We start from the raw sequence: 17,756 nt of genomic DNA on the forward strand, positions 1-17,756 counted from the left end.
GCTTTGGAAGTCAGATTGTGCCTGTGACTGACTAGCGCTCTCCTTTACTAAAAGAAGTAGTCAGAGCTCAAATTTGGGCTCTGTTTGCCATTGGTTGAAACGGGTGTTGCCCTGGCAGCACTTGTAAACATTCCCTCTGGGAATCCTGGGGAGAAAGCTGCTGAGAGAATCTTACTGAGGTTTCCCTGGCTACCACTATTCCAAACAAAGACCACGTCACGCAGGTATCGGGGGGTTGCTGAGGGTGGGAGGGCTCCACAGAAAGGACCTGAAGTGGTTCTCCCGCTTCATCACCCAACCCAAACTTGATCACAGCCCTCACCCTTCAGACCCCTTAGAAAGGGAACGGGGAGAAAAAGAACTAGGAGAGGCCAGTCAGAGGGACGCTTAAGACTGATGTGTGCCCACAGTGTGTAAGGATAAGATCTCAACTGCTTCCTGAACCCTGGTCTCCTGTTTCCCTCTCCTATTGTAGCACAGGGCTCCTTGGGGGAAGGTCTTAAGGGGGTTCTTGTATGGATAAAGCTCCCACCTCATTTGCTTGGTGTTGGAAGTCATACATTTGGCTCCTAGTCAATTTGCTGAAAGCCAAGTCATTGTATGACCAAGTCACCAAATGGGCCATTTTTCTGAAGGATTGAGTTACTGTATGGACCCACTGAAGCCTACTGGATTTACCAGTTTACCAGAAAACACCCTAATGTCTTTAACTAAGGAGCTTACAGCAAGTTGCTTTGGCCAAATCAGGCTGGGGAGAGCCAGTTGTCCAAGGTTAAGGGCCTTCAGTCTCTCCTCACTCTGGAATTGGGCAGCCAGGGAAGATTCCATTCTCTCCCAGCAGATGACCCTATCCAGCCCCCAGCTGCATCAATAGGGAACTGAGGCATAGGCAAACTGAACTTAAAATGCTCATAGGAAGACCCAAATGAGCACGAGTCAGCATTATTAGCAGAGTGTTTAAAGGTTGTTAACCATTTCTAGACTGATGGCCACAGGAACCTGTGTTGTACCCACCATACTCTGGGACCAATGATGATGCCGATAGAGAAAGGCAACAAAGGGTCACCTTTTTTGAAAGAGGCTCACACAAAGAGAATGAGAACATTTTGGACTCCAGAGGGAAGAGTGAGAAGAGGTCCCCGCGGCTCTTTGTGAAATTTTGAAGGAGTAGAGCAGTGTAGTTAAGAGCAGGGCTGTGGAGCCAGACAGTCTGGGTGTGAGTTTGGCTGTCTTGTTTCACCTGGTAACAGGAATCCCTCTCTTCATGACCCAGGGTCCCAGCAGGAAACTGTTGGCATACTAAAAGTAGGATATGTAGGGAAGGGTTCAGGCAATATTTACAAAGGTGTGGGTAGGCAGTGGGGGAAGCAAGGGCAAGCACAGCTCCCCAGGGCTAGTAACTGGGGGGGGGGCTACGGGGCTGAGGGGGGAGAGTGTGGTTACCCAGCACAGACTGAGAAGCCGTGAGCACTGTGCTGAGAGAAGCGGGGGCCTGCCCTCTCCATACAGTGAGCTGCAGTGACCCTGTAGCAGGACCGCCCAGTAGTGGAATTCAGCTGGTTCACACTGGTTGGGCAGAACCAATAGCTATTTTTTTGTTGTTGTTGTTGAGTTCTGCGAACTGGTTATTAAAGTGGCACCTGTATTCTCTCTAAGGTGGGCGCCTGGGAAGCCACCCAATGTGGAAATCACAAATTTAAATTCCTTACTCTTTATTTTAACATTCATCTGCGCAACAGCATATCCTAAGCATCCGTAGTAATGTTCATTCCGTCTATAGGTGAAAAAATCGCAAGTAAGGATGCCAATCAAGAAGCAATATGGAAATATCTAAGTAACAGCTTTACTGTTTTTTGTCAGGTATTATTTAATATTTTTTCATTAATATTTTAAAACTCGTATAACCTAGTTTTGTGTACCTCTTTTATTGTTCTTATTTAAATATTAAATGCATGAAATAATAAATGACCTTTCATTATATAATTTTTTTATACTTAAGATGGCCATTAGGGCAGAGAAGCGGTTGTTAAAGTATTTGAATCCCACCATTGGGACTGCTCTGTGGGGAATACATACCTCAACTTTACTCTCTTCTGTTTGGCCTGGTCTCTTCATTGTGTGGAAGCTCCGGGAAGGCAGAGGGCATGGGAGAGCTCACTGATGGAATCCAGCCAGGTCTGCCTTCCAGGACAGAGAGCAGGGGCGACACGGGGAGTGGGTCTGGATGGGCCAGTGAAAGGCAGCCAGTGCATGCTCGCACAGGGCTGTGGTGAGAGTTGAGGCACATGAAACACCTCAAAATTAGTAGTTGCTCTTTATAAGAAAAGAAATAGCTCTCTTTGGAGAGAGATGCCCACTTTTCTGCAAGGAATTTATAACTATGCTAGAAGTGAGTGACTTCTCCTAAGTGAAGAGACTTAATTAAGTATAGCAGGAAAAGAGAATCCATTACTCAAGAGAAAAGATAGAAAATGTTCAAGGATTTCTAGGTTTGTTATGAACCTTTTACAGTCCTGATAACTCTAATGTTCACAATCTCAGTCAATGTAAAAGGCACTTGAAAAATATTAAAAATGTTATCATTTATGATTAACATCTTACTAAAACAAGGGCAGACTTTTTTTAGTGAGAGCGAGAGAGAGAGAGGGAGAGAGACAGACAGGAAGGGAGAGAGAGATGAGAAGCATCAATTTGTAGTTGCGTCACTTTAGTTGTTCATTGATTGCTTCTCATATGTGCCTTGACTGGGGATCTCAGGCTAAGCCAGTGACCTCTTGTTCAAGCCAGCAACCTTGGGCTCAAACCAGCAAATTTTGGGCTAAAGCCAGTGACCCCGTGTTCAAGCTGGTGAGCCTGCGCTCAAGCCAGTGACCTCGAGGTTTTGAACCTGGGACCTCAGTGTCCCTGGTCTATGCTCTATCCACTGCAGCACCACCAGTCAGGCATACAAATATTTTCTTGATGTGATAAATCTCAAGCCATAAATCAGCATCATACTTAATGGTGTAATGCCAGAAAGCATGCCCACTGAAGTCAGACACAAGGAAGGATACTTCTTATCTCCACTTTCACGTAATGTTTTTTTCTGTAAGTATTAACCCAAGGTATATTACATATTTCAGGAAAAGATATGGTAAAAATTGATAGTTTTTGGTAGATGACATAACTGTATACTTGGAAAATACAAGAGAAAAACCTGAAAAATCAACCCCTCCTATGGTATATTGCCTCTAATTACTTTAATTCACTTTAAAGAGTTATGGGCTCTCAGTCATCTAAAGCAGGAATCTCAATATTGTTAGACTTCCAAAGAAGTTAGGAATCATTCTACTACATCTTAAGTCTTCATGATACACAGATCTAAAAATCCTTGGTTTTCAGGAAAAATAGATCTCAGTGGCCAGGCACAAAGGATAAATAGTGAGACCTCACTCCTACCTCAACCCCTAATCCCCTCCATAGAGGAAACAACCATTTCCTGTCTCTTGTGATTCTTCAAGAGGCAACACACACACACACACACACACACACACACACACACACACACACACACACACACACACACACTAACTTCTTGAGTTTCTTTACCCAGCAAAAAGAAAATGAAGAAGACTAAAACTGTCAGATTTAATGAGACAGCGGATGTGTATCAAAGTACTCCAATTCGGATAAAGGATGCAGAAGACATCATTGCAACTCAACCAGTGAAGAGCACGGAAGACAGTAAAGTGACTAAACCAGCAACAAGTAGAGAAGACAGCAAAGTGACTGAACCAGCAACAAGTAGAGAAGACAGCAAAGTGACTGAACCAGCAACAAGTAGAGAAGACAGCAAAGTGACTGAACCAGCAACAAGTAGAGAAGACAGCAAAGTGACTGAACCAGCAACAAGTAGAGAAGACAGCAAAGTGACTGAACCAGTAGTGAAAATACATAGCGAAGAGACTGTACTGGCTCGACAGTTAGTTAAATATGCCATCGCCGCTGCAGTTAAGTCTTTAGAAGGTAGAATCGTGTTTGAGTATCCAAAGAACTGTTTGGTTATATAATGTCACAGTAACAGGCAAATAACAAATTCACATGTTTTTTTTTCGCAGAAGATAACTACATTATAAAAAGTGTCAAATGGATCACACATGGTGCATTTACAACAGAAAAATGCCGTAGACAAATTGATCAGTTCGTTTCGGTAAGTTAGTTGACCACTCCAACTTGGTGTGGAAGGGCGAAGAACAAACCAAAGGCTCTTCTTTAATGAAAAGCTTTAAGTCCATAATCCCTAGGAGATATCAAAGGCAATTAGATGTCTTCATATGGATTCCAAAATCAAGATGCAATAGTCTTTAAAGGTGAAAAGCTCAATCATATTTCCTTGTGTTTGCATCATCCTAACCTTACATTTTCCTAAATAAATCTGATATTCCCAGTTAAGCAATTTTCCCATATGGTGCTCTAAATGGGGGCCTAAGGAGGGTGTTACTTCTCCCCTCCAAAAAAGACTTCTGCAACACCAACTTTATTTATTTATTTATTTAAAAATTTTTGAATGATTTGAGAGAGAGAGAGAGAGAGAGAGAGAGAGAGAGAGAGAGAGAGAGAGGAGAAACATAATTTGTTGTTCCACTTATTTATGCACTCATTGGTTGATTCTTGTATGCACCATGACTGGGGATCAAACCCATAACCTTGGTGTGTAGGGATGATGTTCTAACCATGTGGAGATGTTGCTTGTTTGAGAGATTTTAGGAAAATCTGAAGCCTGAGGCCAAACAGGCAATTTGTATGGAAAAGCCACTAGAAAGAGCTTGAGTGGGCCTGCAAGTTGGGTGGGGCAGGGGATCACCAGGGCAGGGCCAACAGTATTAGCCAGGTTGATGGAGAGTCAGATGTGGCCTGCCTGCTGGCTCTGTGGGGAGGGGGCTCAGAAAAGGAACCATGGCCTCTGCCAGCACTTCTATCTGGGAAAAAGCTGCCTCCCCAGCTCTCTTCTTGACACCAGCAATTCAGTTCCTCCTTGTATGTCCCTGATGACTTTCAAACTAATGCCCCAGTGCTGGAGCTCAGAGCCAGTGATTCTGTTGCAGGAAAATGACCCCGATGGAGGAGACACTCAGTCCACTTAAGTAATAGAGAAAGGAGAATTTATTAGTAGCCGGCAGAACCCGTGAACCTAGTAGCACCAAAGCACGAGCTCCTGAATTAGATTTTCTTACAAGTTATATACCTTTATAGTATCTAAGCAATGGGTGCGTGACTACTTTGTTTATGGTTTCCCAGGACTCAAGGAGAGGGACGGGGAGTTTTGGTGGGGTCAGTAAGGAGGATTGGGATTCCGGATCACTGGTCATAGCTACATACAGATCCTGCTTTTCTTGCTTGGTGTTGCTAGCAGCTCTAAGCAACCATTTAGAGAACTATGGGATGTAGTTGATTTATAACTGGCTGACTCAGTTATTCCTGCTGGCTTCTTTCCCTTGTATTCTTCTGGTTTCCCCCCTCTCAAAATAGAAGGGAGGCTTGCTCCCTCCTTAATTCTGAATAAATCCATGCACAAGCCTTTTAAAAAGAAGGCCTGGGACTTCAGAAGTCCTCTGTCTCACTCAGTCACAATCTCTGCTGGGTTTTACAGCCAGAAGTTATGGGGACTCTTCTTCCTGGCACTAGAACCCTGGGCTGGGGGCCCTGGCATGGGGCTGGAACCCCTGGCTCCTCAGGGAAGATCTTTGCAGTTGAGGATAAACGTCCCAATATTTATCAGCCACACATGGGTGTGGGACCAGCCTGTTCTGCGTCTTTGGCCCTCTTACCAGTTTCTATGTGGCTTCTATATACAGTCGTCCCTTGCCATATCGTGGTTCACTTTTCACAGTCTCACTGTATCATGGATTTTAAAATTGTATATATGTAATTTTGTATTGCGGATTTTTTGCTATATTGCAGGATTTTGCGGTATATAGATATTTTTATATATTTATTATTTTAATTATTTTTTCAGTAAAATAAGCATTTTCTAGCCTAAGAAACTGAAAACAATATAAAAATATTAGTTAAAACATATTAAAGGGATATTAAATCAAAATAAAATATGTAGCATACAGCAGATGAGCTGTAATGCTCTTCTTGGCTGTGTGGTACTCATCTCATTGTTATCACGTTCATTGTCATCAGTATTGCACAGCTAATTCATCATCATCTTCATCATTCAAGTTGTAGTACATTCACTGGTGAGTACCCATGTAGAATTTTATATGTTGTTAAAATTATGTAGGTTTGAGTGTAGAAAGTGTTTAAGAACATAGGAAGTGTTTATAAGAGTGTGGGAAAGGTTTATAAGAGTATGGGGAGGGTTTATAAAGCCTTAAAATATATATAAATAATAAAATAAATATAAGGTTGCTACTTTGTGGGTCTTTGCCTATTGCAGGGGGTTCTGAAACCTGACTAACCCCCGTGGTAGATGAGGGACCACTGTATCCTTAATTGTAGGATTTACATTCAGCCAGATTTCAGGTGGTTCTGAACGGTGGCTGTTCTGTCGTTTAGTTGTAGTTTTGATGTTGCTTTGAGAGGATTCAAGTACCATATTTACCTACATCACCATCTTGACAAAGCCTCTAACACCAACCTTAGAATACACATATGAACAGAGGGGATGCACACGGATCAAAAGCCTTTTGGCAGTCCCTTTGGAGCATGTTACCCACACACTCACATACACAGGCCCATGAATTCCTTTTTCTTTTTCTCCTGTGCCTGGCTCTGGCCAGTTCATGTGGCATAACCTGGCAGCTCTGGTGAAAAGGCCCTGGGTCGCTTTGCATAACCAGTGGGTGGATGAAGAAGAATAACTTGAAATCCCCACTCTGTATTTCCTCTGAAGGGAGAGCAGTTGAAATTGGTGAAGGCAAACTCCTAGCCCTGGGAGAAGTTTTCTGCTGCCTCTGTTCCTCTGGTCAGCCCATCAAAGCCCACAGTCTTAAGGGCTCTAAACCCTAGGAAGCCCTGGTCAGGTGAGAATGAGGAAATAGTGGGGAATTCTGGCTCCACACCTTTTGTTTATACTCCAGTGGGCACAACTGACCATTCCCATTAGAAGAGATATCTAGAGCATAGTGAAGATGAATGGTGCAAAATGCTAGTTACTCTTAGACTTTCTTGCTCTGAAGCATGTCTCCATTTGGGGTTGGGCAAAAATCCCTGCCTGCTGTAGCCAAGGTTTGTGAATCAGACTGGAATGGGACACAAAATAAGCAAGAACAATTTCCCCTGCAAATCTCACTGGTTATTCTGAATAACAGGCAAAACTAAGTCCTGACAATGGCCTACAGGGCCCAATGTGACCTGAGTCCCCTCCTCCCTCCCAACTTACTGCTCAGACTCCATCACCCATTACTTTCTCCCTTTGTCCTCACCTCAGGGCCTTTGCATTTGCTGTTCCCTCTGCCTGGTACACTCTCCCCTGATATCTATTCTCATGGTTCATGCCTTACCTCACTTGCTTACTGAAGCCTTTCTTAGCCACCTCATCTAAAACTGCCACTCTCTCCCTCTCTGATTTAATTTTTTCTTTAGAACTTAGCTCTACTAAAATATTAGATTTTACTTATTTACCCTATTGCTCTTCTTCCTCCGCCAGACCATATGGTCCTCAAGGGCAGGGACTTTTGTTCATGTCTCTGTCTGCAGCTCCTAGAAATGTTGGGTACTTATAGGTGCTCTGTAAATACATGAATAGCTTTACTCTCTCTATTCCGTCATTTCTTCCCAGATGAAGAGCTGACCTACTCTGTTGGGCTGCTGTGAAGATAGAGACAATTAGAAAGTAGAAGGTGACTGAAAAACTAAACGCTCTCTATAATTCATGATATTAAATCACCTTGTTCCAGCCCACTCAATGCAGTGAGCCCTAGAAGTGAAGTCTACTATCTAAGCGCCAGGCATTACTGATGGAGAGCTTTCTCAAGCTTAGTGCAGATTTCCCAGAGTCCACCTTACACCAGGGTGGCAAATAAGGAGTTACCATTTACTGAGCATAGCTGTGCGCCAAGCATTGTTGAGAGCTTCATGTGCATTATCTCATTTAATCCTCACAACAAACCTGAATGCAGGTACATCAGTGGACCCATTTTACAGATGAGGAAACTTGAGGCTCAGAGAAGTTGGGAAATATGTCCAAAGTCTTTCTGTTTAAGCAGCAAAATGAAGTTTTGATCATAGGTATGTCTGCTAAACTTTTTTCCACGATAGTAAGAAAAGCACATTTTGATAACCAAAAAGAAAACCAACTCCCACATGCAGAGTTTTACTATTGATGAAAAGCATGAATTTAAAAGATTTTCAAGTATTACAATGTGAATAAGAATGATTAAACCTGGTGTCAGAAAGCTTGTTTGTTTGTGGGGAGGGAACGTGTACCCTTATATGACGGTAGGCACAATGAACTGGCTTATTTTCTTTGGGAATGTAATCTGGCAACAAGAATAGATACATAAATTCTTTCTAGGAGAAAAACTGGAAAATCCTCAATACACAGTTAAAATTAATTTTATGGTAAAAATAAAGCATCATTATAAAAATCCCTAGTGAGCAAAAACGCATAAAGTAGAGAATGAAAATTACCCCTTTACCCCCAGAATACCCAGTTCTACTCGCTTAAAGGTCGGTTACCATTGATAACAATTTTGTGCATATATTTCCAGTACCTGCGGATTTTGAGTGTCCATTAATATGTAATGGGATAAGCCATCCATGGTAGAGTAGCACAATGAGATACTGTTTCCTGGAAGCGAGTATATGAAACAAGGTTATATAAAAATGACAAAACACAAGGATAACACACATTCATTGGAGCTACATAAAGGTCAGCTGCTTGCTTGGGGATAAAAATAGGAAGAGGTTACCTTGGAGACAGTTGAATTTAATGTGTCCAAGGCTGCCTTAGTTCACAAAACAAAACAAACAAACAAAAAAAACCCCAACCCACTAAGACACCAAGCTGAGAGGAAGACAATCTTAGAACTGAGGCAGCTGGTGGGGTCAAGAGAGAACTGAGCTGGCTGGTGGGGAGCCCTGGGTCCCTATCTCAGATATTGTGTCCGACCATCCTTATCCATTTCTAGGCCCTAGTAGCCTCATCTGTAAAGTAAGGAGCTTCATCAGATGATCTCTATGGACCATTTCAATGCTGCAAAGTTCTGATTATGTGGCAGATAAAATATTAGGGCTGAAAAAAATATATCAAACACCACAGAACGATTTGGGGGAAAAAAGCATGCTTCTACAGCTTCAAGAGGTTGACTGTCAGTTTTCATGAAAAGGAATGATGATCTCTGTAGGAAGAAGACACAGTCCCTAATCTCAAAGGATCTAGAATCTGGTGCTCCTCTCTGGCTGACTGTAACCGCCAAGTGGGTAGAAACTTGAAATAAAGTAAGCTGAAATGGAAGGCCAGCCTACTGCTTTTTTTTTTTTAAAGGAGAACCTGAAATCATTTTATCATTTACTCCAACACTGTCTCCACACGTCACATCACTGGGATTGTTAGACCATTCTCCTTTCTTCCTTCTGTGGACCTTCATTTTAATTCAGGATTTTTTTTTGAGAGATAGAGAGAGAGAGAGAGAGAGAGAGGGAGAAAGGGAGAGAAGGGGAGGAGAGAAATAAGAAGCATCAACTTGTAGTTGCTTCACTTTAGATTTTAAGATTTGTGCTTTGGAGGGGAAACTTCTTTAAGGGTGCAGACAGGGATCTGAGGGATCTGGAAAATCTTTATTGCCTGACCCATTCCTTTTAAGGCCTTATTTTATATACTACCTATGGCTGCAATCAAGTGAGTCTGATTTTCAAAAACAGTTTGTGAAATCAGCCTTATTGTTTTCTAGTCACACCTTCAGGTCTCTCTGAGTAGAGTGAACAGACTGCATGTTCTAATCACTTTCTAATCTTTTACAATTGACCAAACGCCTCCCAAGTAAGGGTCTGGAAGGAAGTGAGTGTATGCATGTGTGTGTGTGTATATACACACCCACATCTTAGCATGTGAATTTACATTCCGAAGCCCAATTTCAAGTGACCTTTGCACTAGTCACTCATTTCACTTCAGCCCTACCTTTCCCATTGTCCATTTTTGTGGATAATGGGGAGTTGGCTCTAGTTTGAATCCCAATCAAAAATGTTAGAAATGGACTCCAGGAACAGGGCTCCTACTATTGCATGCTGCCTTTATCTAGAGGCCTTGAGGAGAAGTTGCTTGTCTTTCTGTGTGTACTCTTTTTTCTATGAAACAGAGTTGGGAGTATGAAGACCGCTGGGTGCACTACACAAAGTTGAACGAGACGAGAGATCTGGGTCACAGCTTCCACTACATCTACGCTGTACGCTGGAGTGCCCCAACTGCTCAGTCACCCCTGGCACTAGCTTCAACCTATACCTTCTTCACCGTCAAGTTCAACAAAAACAAACCTCCGGTAAGCTCTTCCTTTTCTGCCCTGTGCCCTTTGATGAGACTTCAATGAGAACGAAGACTTCTCTTTCCATGGTCATTGATGACTGCTTCTTGGTAAAACTTCATAGCTGTGTTTCTGTCCTCATCCTGCTTGGCCCATCTACAGCACTTGCCATTGCTGACCATGCCTTCCTTCAGGAAACATTCCATCAGGCAACTAGACCAACACACTCTCCCGGTTTTCCTCTTGCCTCACTGACCATTCCTTTTCAGTCTCTATGGGCTTCTCTTCTTCCCACCAACCTTTCATATTGGAATGTCCCAAAACTTAGGCTGTGGACCTTTTCTCTATCCTCACTGCCTTGATGAGCATATCCAGTCTCCTTTTTTTTTTTTTTTTTGTATTTTTCTGAAGCTGGAAACGGGGAGGCAGTCAGACAGACTCCCACATGCGCCTGACCGGGATCCACCCGGCACGCTCACCAGGGGGCAATGCTCTGCCCATCCAGGGTATCATTCTGTTGCAACCAGAGCCATTCTAGCACCTGAGGCAGAGGCCATGAAGCCATCCTCAGCGCCCGGGCCAACTTTGCTCCAATGGAGCCTTGGCTGCGGGAGGGGAAGAGAGAGACAGAGAGGAAGGAGAGGGGGAGGGGTGGAGAAGCAGATGGGCGCTTCTCCTGTGTGCCCTGGCTGGGAATTGAACCCGGGACTTCTGCACGCCAGGCCGATGCTCTACCACTGAGCCAACCGGCCAGGGCCCAGTCTCCTGGCTTTAAATGCCACCTATCGCGTATGATTCCCCAATTTCTATCTCCAGTCCAGACTTCTGCCACTGGGATGTCTCAGAAATGTTTCACTTATTATAAACAGAATTGCACTTCCGATTTTCCCTTCCAAACCTGATCTGCAGTTTTCCTCATTTCAGTTGATGGGCAAAACCCTTGGCATCGTCCTTGACACTTTCACACCTCTCATCCAATCCTCTAGGACAGTGGTCGGCAAACTGTGGCTCACAAGCTACACGCGGCTCTATGGTCCCTTGAGTGTGGCTCTTCCACAAAATACCACACGTGGGCGCTTCCTCGATAAGGAATGTACCTCCCTATATAGTTTAAGTTTAAAAAATTTGGCTCTCAAAAGAAATGTCAATCGTTGTACTGTTGATATTTGGCTCTGTTGACTAATGAGTTTGCCGACCACTGCTCTAGGAAACCCTGTTAGCCTTACCTTCAAAAATTGATCCTAAATCCAACAATTTCTTACTTCTTCATGTCTACCACCCTGATCCAAGACATCATCGTCTTTCATCAAGATGATCTCAATAGCGTTCTAACTAGTCCCTCTGCTTCCAATCTTGTCTGCATCATGTCCCTTTTCAACATAGCAGCCAGCCAAGTGACTCATAAAATGAATCCATGTCACTTCTCTGTTTAAACACGTTGCAATGTGTTTCTCAAACTTTACAGTGTATGCAAATTATTTGAGGATCTTGTTAAAAGGAAGATTCTAATTCAATAAGTCTGAGGTGGGGCTTGATATTCTGCGTTACTAAGAAGCTCCCTGGCAAGGCTGATACTGTACGTCCACATGCTATACTTTGAGTAGTAAGGGCCTACAAGGCCTTGCGTGATCTGGTCCCTTGTCATTTCCGCTTTCCACCTATTCCTTCTCCCTCACTCTCTCCAGCCACTCTGATCTAGCTACACATATTTTTTGGTTTGCTTTTTAGAGAGGGAGGGAGGGAGAAAGAGCAGGGGAAGAGAGAGAGAGAGAGAGAGAGAGAGAGAGAGAGAGAGAGAGAACAATTCATCATTCCACCTAGTTGTTCCATTTAGTTGTGCACTCATTGATTGCTTCTCGTGCATGCCCACTTGGCCAGTGACTAAAATATTTTAAAAATTGATTTTGCATAGAAGAAGGGGAGAGAGAGATAGAGATAGATATAGAGAGACACAGGTTTATTGTTCCACTTATTTATGCATTCATTGGTTGACTCTTGTATGTGCCCTGACTGGGGATCAAACCCGCACCTTTGGTGTACTGGGGTAATGCTCTAACCAGCTGAACTACCCGGCCAGGGCTGATCTTGCAACTCTTTAATAATATAGTCCTGCCTCAGGATTTTTGCACTCGCTGTTCCCTCTGACTAGAGCATTCTCCCCTGGATCTGTGCATGGCCTGCTCTTTCACCTCCTGCATTGCATTTTCTAATCCCACACCCCCACATGCCAATGCTTTTGCTTTTGTCCATAACATTTTATCACCTTCCAATATTCTATATAATTTATCCTGTTGATGTCTGCTCACCCTACCAGAATGTAAGTTCTATGATGCCAGGGATTTTTGTCTTGCTTTAAAAACAACTTCTGGCAAATAGTAGGCACTCAATAAATACTTGAAGAAATGACTGCTTCGAGCCGTTAGGTAGACCATGATTCTGAAATATATATGTTGATAGCTGGTGTGAAAAGATTCCAAATAACATAAATCCAGGCACAGGGTTCTCAGAAGAGCAGGGTTGATACCAAGCAAAATGCCTGGAACATAGCAGACATAAACATGTTACATCCCCTTTGCTTCCCATCCTTTCACAAAAGTTCTGAAGCTTTGACTGACTCTAAGGCTTTATATGTGAGCACACACTGAGCAAATTATGTCCTGTGTTCATCCTATCCTAGTACAAACTTACCTATTCAGTTTGGAACCTGAAGTATACTAAAGAGGTAAAATATGTGGAGCTCTTGCTTCTCCTGGTCATATATATCTCACCATCAGCTCTCTTGATAACTGGCCAGTTTAAAGATCAGAAAGTAAGGCTGATGGAGGTAAGCAAGACTATAAACCAGTGACCACACAGAGATAGGGCTTGGAAGAAGAATCCCAAGTGTAGTTTTGGAGGGGAGAATGGGTGGGGACCACTGAGACAGTATTACAACCTACATTTTTATGTTGCTTTAAAAGTTTCCAAACTTTGGGCCCTGGCCGGTTGGCTCAGTGGTGGAGCGTCGGCCTGGCGTACGGGGGACCCGGGTTCGATTCCCGGCCAGGGCACATAGGAGAAGCGCCCATTTGCTTCTCCACTCCCCCCCTCCTTCCTCTCTCTCTCTTCCCCTCCCGCAGCCAAGGCTCCATTGGAGCAAAGATGGCCTGGGCGCTGGGGATGGCTCCTTGGCCTCTGCCCCAGGCGCTAGAGTGGCTCTGGTCGCGGCAGAGCGACGCCCCGGAGGGGCAGAGCATCGCCCCCTGGTGGGCAGAGCGTCGCCCCTGGTGGGCGTGCCGGGTGGATCCCGGTTGGGCGCATGCGGGAGTCTGTCTGACTGTCTCTCGCCGTTTCCAGCTTCAGAAAAATACAAAAAAAAAAAGTTTCCAAGCTTTGTTCATCTGTTATTATTTTATTCTTTTGTCATTCTTTTTTATTTTTTTAAGTGAGAGGAGGGGAGACAGAGAGACAGACTCCTGCATGGACCCTGACTGAGATCCACCCAGCAACCCCCGTCTGGGGCCAACGCTCGGACCAACTGAGCCTCTGGCTGTGTGAGGGGAAGAAAGAGAGAAGGGAGAGAGGGAGGGGAAGAGAAGCAGATGATCACTTCTCCTGTGTGCCCTGACTAGGGATCAAACCCGGGACATCTGCACGCCTGGCCAAAGCTCTATTCACTGAGCTAACTGGCCAGCGCCCCTCTTATGCCATTCCTAAGAGGTAAAGTAGGTACTGTCAGTTGAGTATACTAGAACATGTAAAGAAGGTAAATGACTTACTCAAGCTCCTATTAATGAGCATAAACCTCTCCTGACTTGTTTCCAATGTTATGGTGATGCTTAGGGTATTTGTCACCAAAAGGATCTTTTGGAGAACAGAGATTTGAAGTGACAAAGAACCAATACCTACAGACTCCCAATTCACATGGAAGATGATTATAGAAATTTAAGAATATATATAACCTTATATTCATATATATGGACAACTGTAGAGATGGAAGGAATCATGCGTTGGTATGATTGGACTAGGCTGACAATTGTCCTTTTCTCTCTTAGGATGCACCAGTTGACGTCTCTTATTGTTTTGAGCGCCAGTTACTAATTCACAGGTAATGAACATTTGGGAAACTTATTTTAAATGGGTGGTAGATAAAAGTCATTACAGCCCAGGAATCCAGCAGGCCCATAGCCAAAGAAAATTCATGTAATGGTCACTTTTCATGTTTGGATGATCTATTTCATTAGGAGGGCCAGGAAGTAGGATACTGCCATTGCTCAAGAAAATGTTTTGTTTGTTTGCTTTTCAGAGTCTCCTTTGTCAGTGATTAGAAATTTGAGCATTAGTTGCTGGAGTAGGGTGGGGTAAAGTGGATTATGTCTATTGTTTCTATGGGAAACTTCACAATTACATCGACTTAACTCATATACAACAATCTTTTATTTGTATAGCATCTCTCTTAAAGAATCTTTACATATAAGCTCATTAATTGTTTTATTGATTGGGCCTAAGGGATAGAGACAGTCTTTGTCCCCGCAGCCCTGAAAGACTTTTTGCTCACTAGGAATGTAACAGAATAAAGAGGAAATTGATCTTTGGCTCAATGTCTTCTTTTCTTTTATTTATTTTTTAAAAGATTTTATTTATTCATTATAGAGAGGGGAGAGAGAGAGAGAGAAGGGGGGAGCAGGAAGCATCAACTCCCATATGTGCCTTGACCAGGCAAGCTCAGGGTTTTGAACCGGCAACCTCAGCGTTTCCAGGTTGACGCTTTATCCACTGCGCCACCACAGGTCAGGCTTATTTTATTTTTTAAAAAGCTTTTGTTGTATTTGTTTTCCTTCCTCTGCAGGCCAGGAATGAGTCGCTTTCGAGAAATATGGGCGAAGGTCATGGTTGAGGGCAAAGATGAGATGATGGAGTCACTTCCCTTCTGATTCAATGGTGACTGATTCTTACGGAATGTTTTACGATTGGATTCCAAACCAGAACGTATTAAAAACACAATACTGCACATCAAACCATCGAATATTTATTGAACAATAAACTCGTGGCTCACAATCCAGCTGTATTTTTTTTTTTTTTTTATACAGAGACAGAGAGTGAGTCAGAAAGGGATAGACAGGGACAGACAAACAGGAACGGAGAGATGAGAAGCATCAATCATTAGTTTTTCTTTGTGCATTGCAACACCTTAGTTGTTCATTGATTGCTTTCTCATATGTGCCTTGACCGTGGGCCTTCAGCAGACCGAGTAACCCCTTGCTGGAGCCAGCGACCTTGGGTTCAAGCTGGTGGGATTTTGCTCAAACCAGATGGGCCCGCACTCAAGCTAGCAACCTCGGGATCTTGAACCTGGGTCCTCTGCATCCCAGTCTGACACTCTATCCACTGCGCCACCGCCTGGTCAGGCTCCAGCTGTATTTTTTGCATTCATTCATTTTCCATTTGGCAACTTCCATCATGCTAACAGAATAACCAGTTGTTTCCTATTTTCTAACAGGTTTTTCCCGTCATTATCTGCATCACTCAGTCTTATAGGTACAGAAGCTGAGTTTAAAGAGTGACTAAAACTTAGCTTTCAGACCAACTGAGACTGGTATTTGACTGCCCGTTCCCCCATCTGAGCTGAAGTGTCCAGCTCAGACACACTTCTCTATGGGCACAACTGGGGAACACAAAAATGGCAACAGTTGCACGGCTCATAATATAACCAATCTGAAGGGTTTCGCTACTCACAGACCCCTTCATTTACTGTGAAGTAAGCCTCACTGTTAAGCACATTCTGAAACTCTGAGACCAGGCCTACTGCCTCACAACATGGCATCATGAGCGGGATGGTGGTACGGTGGCTTCAGGACTGGGGGCAGTGAAAACAGGAGGCTCGGTCTCCACCCTTACTTATTCTTGTCTCCTTCCCATCCTCACACCAGATTAGCACTTGTTCCTACCATCCCTGTGAGGCTGTCCTGGCAGCAACATTTTAAAACACCGAAGACAAATTACATTAGGAGTGATTACAGGTACATCAGAATACATATTTACATAGACAAGCACTGCAAGTGAACACACAACTCCAAAGACAACTGATGTGGTAAGACCATGGGTAGTTTTTCTTTCTTCATTTTTTTTTTAACTGTTACATTTGTGCAATAAATAAAAAAGGAGGGAAAAATACCAACAGGCAGGAGATGAGAAGCTAAATAAGTCCCCTTGGAGAGCAAAAATATAGTATTCCAAATACAATAGCCCTCCTATTAGACTTATGGCTCAGGTGACTAAACACACTTTAAAGCAGTAACTCTCACGAGATGAAAATAAAATACTTTTAGCCTTTTATCCTTCCCTCCCCTTTTCCCCAAAATATGTTACTGAAGCTGTTCTTGGCACATCTTTCCTGAACAAACCCTGATGAAAGAAATGGTAAGATTCTGAAATACGTTAATCAATTCACTCAACAAGCATTTGTTCAGTATCTAGACCAGTGGTTCTAAAAGTGTGCACCAGGCACACTGGTGCGCCCTATGGTATTCTAGAGAAATATGTGCCTGTTGGGGACCAAAAACCAACAGGGTTTTTGGAGTTTAGATTTTGGGGGGACAGAGGGTTGGGGAATTGGCTGTAAGCTGACAGTCTGCCCAACCCCCCACCTCACTTGCCTGATTAGGTTGCAAAAGGCTGTTAAGCTGTGGTGCTGGATTGTTTACACTACCCCCCATGTTCCCCAGAAAGACTGGAGGCAAGTTTCTTCTATCCTTTGGTGTCAAGTTGAGATGATATGTATGGTGGGGGCTTTCTGTACTCAACACAATTAAGAGTAAAAAGAGAGGAATTCTTCAATGTATTGATGAGGAAATGAGACTTTGCCTTTCAAATAGATGTCCAAACATTGAAGTAATCGCTAGGACACATCAGGCTCATGTTTCTCATAAACACAAGATGAAAAAACTTAACACATTTGCACCGGGACCTGCCGAATTTACTAAATCTTACTAAGAATGTATCTATATATATAAAAAGATAACTATTTTGTCGTTTTAAAAATTTTTTAACCCCTCTTTTTTATGAATTCTATAAAGCATAACTAAAAAAAGTAACATAAAAATGTTTTTAAACATCAGAATGAATTTAATTTTGTCATATTTATTTTGTTTATCATAAAAGCACACTTGGACTTTATATTTTTTCTTTAATATTTGACTTAATTATTATAACATATTTCTCAGAAATTTGTATATAGTGTGCCTACAATTATTCGTAGGATTTTAAATGTCTCCCGACATCAAAAAGTTTGAGAACCACTGATCTAGTCTGTTGAGGAGACAGGAGAAT

At 43.0% G+C, this 17,756-nt stretch overlaps 1 protein-coding gene across 2 annotated transcripts; it reads left to right on the plus strand.

Moving 5' to 3' along the window:
• The first annotated feature begins 144 nt into the window (after positions 1-144).
• Positions 145-16,977, plus strand: AKAP14 (A-kinase anchoring protein 14). Of its 2 annotated transcripts, XM_066356255.1 has the most exons (7): positions 145-224; positions 1,781-1,860; positions 3,593-4,005; positions 4,098-4,189; positions 10,287-10,466; positions 14,483-14,535; positions 15,277-16,977. In XM_066356255.1, the coding sequence occupies exons 3-7, from the start codon at positions 3,603-3,605 to the stop codon at positions 15,359-15,361; spliced, it is 813 nt and encodes a 270-aa protein (XP_066212352.1). In that variant the 5' UTR covers positions 145-224; positions 1,781-1,860; positions 3,593-3,602; the 3' UTR covers positions 15,362-16,977. The 2 variants fall into 2 exon arrangements, with proteins under 2 accessions (XP_066212352.1, XP_066212354.1); XM_066356257.1 differs by lacking the exon at positions 1,781-1,860 and having other exon boundaries at positions 176-224.
• Positions 16,978-17,756: the final 779 nt, after the last annotated feature.

The sequence above is a fragment of the Saccopteryx leptura genome, chromosome X, assembly GCF_036850995.1.
Source record: "Saccopteryx leptura isolate mSacLep1 chromosome X, mSacLep1_pri_phased_curated, whole genome shotgun sequence".
Taxonomy (NCBI): Eukaryota; Metazoa; Chordata; class Mammalia; order Chiroptera; family Emballonuridae; genus Saccopteryx; species Saccopteryx leptura.